General features: G+C 67.5%; 1 protein-coding gene across 1 annotated transcript in view; it reads left to right on the top strand.

Moving 5' to 3' along the window:
- The first annotated feature begins 1,152 nt into the window (after positions 1-1,152).
- The window catches only part of LOC105854523, an 8,958-nt gene continuing 3,076 nt past the window's right edge, over positions 1,153-7,034 (top strand). Inside the window, exons 1-3 of the mRNA XM_012734158.1 lie at positions 1,153-1,285; positions 2,378-2,433; positions 2,822-2,981. Of these exons, the coding sequence (XP_012589612.1) occupies positions 1,153-1,285; positions 2,378-2,433; positions 2,822-2,981 (349 nt within the window). The remainder of the gene's footprint in view (positions 1,286-2,377; positions 2,434-2,821; positions 2,982-7,034) is intronic.

The raw sequence follows: 7,034 nt of genomic DNA, 5'->3' as shown, positions 1-7,034 counted from the left end.
CCAGCACTCCTGGTGACTGGTGGCTGGCCCTCTGCTTGTGCCTCTGGTGGACACTCTGGGCACAGTTTTCAGTCTCGAGGACCCACCGGGTCCCCTGACCATCCCATCCTCATGCCCGAAGCTCAGGTGATGTCCCGCTGAGCAAGGGCACGTGGGGCGCCTTGGTGGGCGGGGCGCTTCCCTGGACGCGGTCGGCGTCAGGACGTCTCTGGACCCGTGGGGGTCGCCAGGAGCGCCGTGGGCGGGGCAGAAGGGCTCAGCCTGTTCGACCGCCCTGGGGACGCCCCGCCCCCTGCCAGCAGGCCCCGCCCCACTGGCTGCCGGCTGCCCCGTCTGTCCTGGGGGCTTCTGGCGGTGCTGCCTCGGCAGGCGACGGCCCCTGCCGCCGGCCTGGCCTCCCTCTGCCGTGCGCTGGCCGCTGGCACAGAGGGCCTGGGCTGCCAGCGTTTGAGCTGTGTCTGCAGGCGCAGGCTGGACACAGACGGGTGAGCGGAGGCGTCGGGTGAGCGGAGGCGTGGGGTGAGCGGAGGCGTGGGGTGAGCGGAGGCGTGGGGCTCCCCACCAGGCCTCTCAGCCTGTGCGGTGGCCCCTGTCGGGAGGGTCAGGCCTGGGCTGCAGAGGCAGCGTGGGAACAGCCAGGGCGCTCGCTGGACGGCCCATCACTTCCCATCCCCCGCGGCTCCTGCCTCCTCTGCCTGGGCCTTCCTAAGAGGAGCTGCCTGTTTGAGACCAGCCTCAGTCCAGCTGCTGCCCCAGCTCCCCGTGTCCTGGAGTGGACCTGAGGCCGTGGGCCGGCTCTGGCCCACATCCTGGGGCCGGGCCCTTCTCGCGTCCTCACCTGGCAGCAGGACCTGAGTCCCATTCCCAGGACCCCAGGACCACCGGGCCACCTGCTGCCCCCATGGCCATCCACTCCTGCCCGGCCTGCCCACCTGCTGCATCCCCTCAGAGCTGGACACCCGCTGCTGTGTCTGGTGACCGAGAGCCGGGCTCCCCCAGACGCTCCCCCAGACAGTCAGTCTCATGTGGCCTGTGCTCGCCTGGACGGGCAAAGGACACGTGCAGCTGGCCGGCGAGAGGCCCCCGCTCGGGTGGCTGGTGGCCACAGGCCTGAGGGGACAGCGAGGGGTGCGGGACAGAGACCCCCCGGGCATGGCCAGGAGCGGGGTCCAGAGGATACCCCTGCACATGGTGGCCGTGGGCACCCTCCCCAGAGACCCGCCACGGGCTCACTGCGACTTTGTCGGACTCCCCGCTGACCGCTGCCCTCTTGCCCTGACCGCAGGTGAGGACTGGACACGCAGGGGTGCCTGGCCCTGAGGACCTGGTGGAGCAGACCGTGTGGGGTGCCGGAGCCAGGAGCCCCAGGAGCAGACATGGTAAGGCCATCCGGGGGGGCCCCTGCTCCCTCAGCTGGTCACCTGCAGTCCGTGCCGGGGTCTGGCTTGGGGTGCACAGCCAGGATCACAGGCCCCGTCAGGGGCCTGCACTCTGTGAGGGGGGCTCCAACTCGCAGGCTGGGCGCAGGAGTTGTGTGCTGCAGAGGGGGCCAGGGAGTCCGCCTCAGGGCAGACACGTGGGACCTCAGTCTGGGAAACGTGAGCAGGGCTGGAGGGCGCGAGGGCAAAGTGGTGGACGCACGTCGGAAGCCGGGCCAAGAGAGGCTCCCTGTCCCGGTCCACTTGGTGGGCAGCTGGGCCACCCCAGCCTGGGCCCACATCACGGGGCCGTTGCAAGTCCTGGAGCCCCTGCCTGGCTGGCCGCACCCCTCCCCCGCAGCACCCACCTAGGAACCTCGGCAGGGGTGAGTCAGACCCCCAGGGGCTGTGGCTTCTGCTCTTGAATGTTGCTGACCAGCTGTCCCCACCTGGGCGTGTGGGGGTCCCCACACACTGCGGAGTCTGCAGGGCTGGGGGCTCTCCCTGGGGTGCAGCTGGGTGTGGCTGGAGTCAGCCTGACTCCCGGTGCCAGCAGAAGCCCCGCCTGGCCGGAGGTCCAGGGAGGCGGCGCTGACCGCACAGTTGCCCAGTGGACCCCTCCCGGGTAGATTTCAGCACACACGTCTCCTCCGCACCCAAGAAGAGGCCCTGGGAATCGCCAGCTCAGCCACGCCGTCCAGAGGCACTGGCCTCTGTGTGCGGCCCAGTGTCCTTCCCGCTCCTGCCTCCTCCATCCTGAGCTGACCAAGGCCACACTGGGGGCTTGGGGAACTGGCCGGGGCGGTGCTGGACAGAAGCTGGAAAAGGGGGTCTCCACGCCCCTGGGGCCTCCAGGCCCTCGCTGTCACGGGGTGGGGGCGTGGGCACGGGCGCCGCTGGCTGTGGCTGCAGGGCTGCACCCTGCCAGAGCCCGCCAGGCCCTGTGTGCTGCCCCCCAGGACGAGTGCTTGGGGCCTTCCAGTGGACATCCGTCTCTGCAGCCAAGGCCAGTCTGGCGTGTCCCTAGCCCAGAACATCTGCCTATCTCCGCTGTCCCCTGCACAGGCTCAGACACCCTGGTGGTGCTGCCTACCCAGCCCAGCCCAGGCCACTCCCGGCTCAGGTCCACAGGGACACCGAGGCCACTGTCTGAGCGTCCGGGGAAGCCTCTGGCCATGGGCTAAAACCACAGAGTGGCCAGGACAGTGGCAGGGTCCCTCAAATCCAGGCAGACACCATAGCACCCTGGCTGGGACACCCCACATACCGGCACCCCCCACCCCCACCTTCCTCCTCCCACTCCACAGTCACCCTGCAGGCTGGGGCTGCACCCTGTCAACCAGGCGCCCCCACTCAGGTCGCCCCGCAGATGCCCCGCGCCTCACCCTCCCCTCTGCCCGCAGGGCCTGAGCAGCAGCCTGCCCCTCTGCAGCCAGAAGCTGCCCTGCGAGGCTCTGGAGACGTGGCAGCCCCCACCCAGTGAAGCCAGCCAGGTGGGTGCTGCCGGCCACCGTGTGGGCGCCACGCAAACCCTCGTGGCCCAGGACTCCCCGGTGCCTCGACGTGCCCGTGGCCGGCACGGGGCGTGGCCATGCCGTGGCCGAGCCTGGGCGCCGTGGCTTCAGGCGGTGTGTTTGTCTCAGGCTCTGTCTCATCTTGGGTTCTGGCTGGCGGGGCGCTGACTGGACACGCCTGGCCTCTCCTGGGCGCCTGTCCAGGGGCCTGGGCCAGTAGAGGGTGAGGGAAGCATGCGCCCGTGGAGCGTGGGGCTGCACACCCCAAAGTCTGTGGTGCTGTAAACCAGGGGCCAATCAGTAGAATTTGAGAGGGGAAAGGAATAGAAATGACCGAAGTGCCCCCCAACTGATGACAGATTAAGAAAATGGATCCACAGAGGTGGTGGAATATTACTCAGCTCTCAAAAAGCAAAGATGCCATCCTGCCATGTCTTCATACAGAACTGGGGTACAGGCCAGAGGTGCAGGGGGTGAGAGGATTCACCAGAGACTGAGTGGGGAGCAGAACAGGCAGACGGAAGAAGGACACTGCTGAGGGGAGCAGTGGGGAGACTGGAGAGGTCTGCTGCGCCCTGTGGGTCAGCTCCGGGGTGGGGATCGAACTCGCATTGAAGAGGCTGCGGCCAGCCTGCGGTGTTGTGCTTTAACCTGTTGCGCCACCAGGGAGGACCTGCCATCCCGCCATTTTATCCTCAATCCCTGTAGGGTGGACCCACAGGGAACAGTTCCGTGACCGAAGGCAGGAGGCGAAAGGCAAGGCACGACTTTATTCCCACATGGGACAGAGAGAGGAAGCAGGGCCTCCCTGGGCATAGGGTCAGCTGCGGCCTGTGAGCCGTCCACCCTGGCCAGGGGGTGACCCCAGGGTATTGCCGGCCGCATCTCCCTCCTGCCCCCTCACCAGAAGGTTTCTGCACCCCACCCTGTCTCTGGGGAGTCCTCTCACTCCCCCACTTCTGGCCTGCACCCAGCTCTTTGATGTAAAAAATAAAATTAGAAAGGAGAAAGGCGTTCCCACGGACGTGAGGGCTGCAAGGGGCCGGCCACTGCCGAGGGCCCTGCTCAGGCCTGACAACAAATCTCCTGGCCAGACGTCGTCCCGACTGTCGATTCGCAGTCCTGCACGTGGTCAGCGCAGCACTGTGTGAGGGCCGACACACCCACACCCGGGTGGACGCGTCATAGCGAAGGAGTCAAGTCCCAGGGCCAGCTGGGCGGTGGTGGGGTCCAGCTCCCACTGGCGCCCTCGCGACGGCCCAGGGAGCTGGACGGGGAGGGGCTTCCTGAGTGGATGGACTGACGGCCCAGACCTGCCCGCCGGCGAAGCCCTGGGAGCCAGGCCAGGTTCCCAGACCCTGCATCCCCGTCGGCCGGCAAAACCAAAACCGTGGGGTCTTTTTTTAAAGTGTCCGAGACACCGTGGCCGCTCGAGCAGCTGCCCCGGGCACTGCCTGGCCAGCGCCCGGTCAGCCAGGCTTCCAGAAAGTGCTCAGGGGACTCGCACGGACGAGGGGGGCCCTGGTGACAGTGGCGGCGTTGACCTTGCCGTGGGTCTTCCCTCCGGACCGTCCGGCCGTTTCTGCCCCTTTCCCATGGTCCCCGGAAGGGGCCTTGGACGGGGGGCTCCCGGCCTGCTCTGGACCAGTCCCTCTCGGGGGGACTTACCCCGGGGGACGGGGTCATTGGGGGTTTGACTTAGACGCGATATTCCTTGTCCTGTCTGTCTCACACTGACTGAACTCAAGCCCTTTGCATGCAAGGTCTGCATGTTTTGTCTTGACACGGCAGGCGGCAGAACCTATTGAGAGCCGGCTAGTTTGGGGTCCTGGGGTGCCCTCTCCCCCACGACACCTCGACACCTAGGCCGCTGCACGGGCCCTCCCCACAGCGCGGCCGCCTCTCTGTGACCTGGAAGGAAGCGGAGCTGCCGTGGGAAACGGGGACCCCAGCGCAGGCGGCAGGCACAGGAGGGCACTGAGGGCCGCGGAGAGGGGTGTCCAGGCCCGCGCCTGGGCAGCAGCAGTGCCCGCCGGAGTCCAGGGGGGCCGTGGCCTGTCAGCGGGAGCAGCCCCAGGGAACACGAAATGCGCGTCAATGAATGCACAAGACGGGAGGGCAGTGTCCATGGGGCGACGGCCGCTGCTCTCGTGGGGCTGGACCCTGCCAGACCTCCCAGGGAGCCCAGCCAGGCCGGAACTGGCCGAGCACGTCCGCTGGGTGGCCGCGATGTGGGGCCGTGGTGGCAGGCGCCCCATCTCCGGGCCCTGTCCCCCTCCCCCGTGGGCCCCCGGCATGGGGTCAGGTGGAGCCTGGCCCCCGAGGCCCCAGGGTGTAGCAGAGCCCCCTCGTCTCCCCGCTGCCCCTCAGCAGTTTCAGGGATCCCCTTGTCCTGCTCCCCACTGTCCCTGGGGCGTCCCCTCACCCCAGCCTGCACCCCCGCTCTTGTTTGCGCTAATAAATCTTGCAAAAACGTGGCTCGTTGATTATAGCAAATATGTTCCTAAAGAGCCATGAAGATAGTAAGGGCGCCCGTGCCCGGCACCCCAAAGGGCTGCGGTGACCCCAGTGCTGCTGACAGTTCTTCCCCGGCCCCTGGCGATGCCTGCCTGGACTCTCAAGCGCCCAGTTCCTGGAGTGTGACCCAGGCAGGCCCGGCGGGCGCGGTCAGCGGGCCAGGGTGTGTCTGTGGGTGCAGTCCCCCCACTGCCTCCGGGCTGCGTGGCCACCTGGGGGGCGGGCTGGACACGCGCTCCGGGGCACGCTGCTGCCCACACCCTCCAGCGGCCAGCAAGGGGCGGGGCCTCGGTGTTTGCTGAGTGACCGCCTGCAGCTTAAAGGCCCAGGCCCTGGGACGCCTCGGAAGCCGGGGTCCCTCTGTGCTTCCAGCTGCCCAGCATCGGCGGTCACGCTGGACGGCCTTCGTCCCCCCTCGGCCCGGCCCCTGGGTGGTGTCCGCTCAGATCTGCTGTTTCCTCGCGGACTGTTCGTTTCCGTCCCGAGGGTGCAGGTGTTGACGTCTGGGCTGCTAACTGCCCCTTGCGGGCTGACTTTCGTGTGGACACTTCTCCGGCGGGAGGTGTCCTCTCGTCTTGTGGTTTCCTTTGCTCGGGGACTTGCGGTCACCACCGTGGTCACTGGCTCGCGTGCCCCGGCCGCCGCACCCAGAGCACCTCAAGTTTTCTCCATTGATTTTTTAAGACTTATTTATTGACGCTGCACGAGAGCTGGGGTGCATGCCAGAGATGGGGGGTGAGAGGACGCTCCAGAGACACAGCGGGGAGTAGAACAGGCGGATCCCCTGAAACGCACTGCCGAGGGGCAGCGGGGAGACAGGAGGGGTCTGCTGCGCCCTGGGGTCCCTCCCCGGCAGGGTGGCCCGCGCCCCACCCAGGGGACGCCTCCTCTTCTCTCTACCTCCTGGCAGTCTCCCAACTTCACCTTGACGTTCACAGACTCTGGGCTCACTGGTCCTGGCTGGCCCAGCACCCACGGCTTTGGGGGGCCGCTGTTCCCACTTTCTTCCTGTCCACATGGACTCACAGCTCTCAGGATAATCTGTGTCTCTAGGAGAGGCCAGAAAGTGGAGGGCTGGTGTCCTGGGGGGCGGGGGTGAGGCCTCCCCCATGCTGCCTCAGGCGGCCCCTGGGGTTCTCTCAGGAGAATGGTCACTCACCTGTGGGCCTGCCAGAGGCCCCGCACCTCTCTGGGGCCGCCCCTCTGGGGTCTGCTGATCTCCCCTTCCTAGAAGCGGCCGGGGCCAGCATCCCGGCCAGTGGCTTGGGTCAAGAGCTGGCACCCGACAGAGGCTCTGGTATGTGCTGGGCTGCAGGCAGGGCGCTGTGGGCACCCCCAATCCGCGGAGAGAGCAGTGCCCCTAATTGTAAGGGAAGGCAGCGGGGTTCCTGGCCCAGGAGAAGGGACAGCGGAGGTGCCTCGCAGGCGGGACATCAGAGAGGCCCAGTAGCCCAGTGGCAAGGATGGAGTCCGATGGGAGGCAGCAAAAGCGGGGTGCAGAGCTGGGTGGCTGCGGGGGGGGGGGTTGCCCACGTGGTCAGAGGCCAGGTGGGGACAGGAAGCAGCCACTGGAACCGGCCAGCGG

Source organism: Condylura cristata, unplaced genomic scaffold (assembly GCF_000260355.1).
Source record: "Condylura cristata isolate star-nosed mole 26May11 unplaced genomic scaffold, ConCri1.0 scaffold00048, whole genome shotgun sequence".
Taxonomy (NCBI): Eukaryota; Metazoa; Chordata; class Mammalia; order Eulipotyphla; family Talpidae; genus Condylura; species Condylura cristata.
The sequence above is the reverse complement of the archived record's forward strand: the minus strand, read 5'-3'. Positions and strand labels throughout refer to the sequence as shown.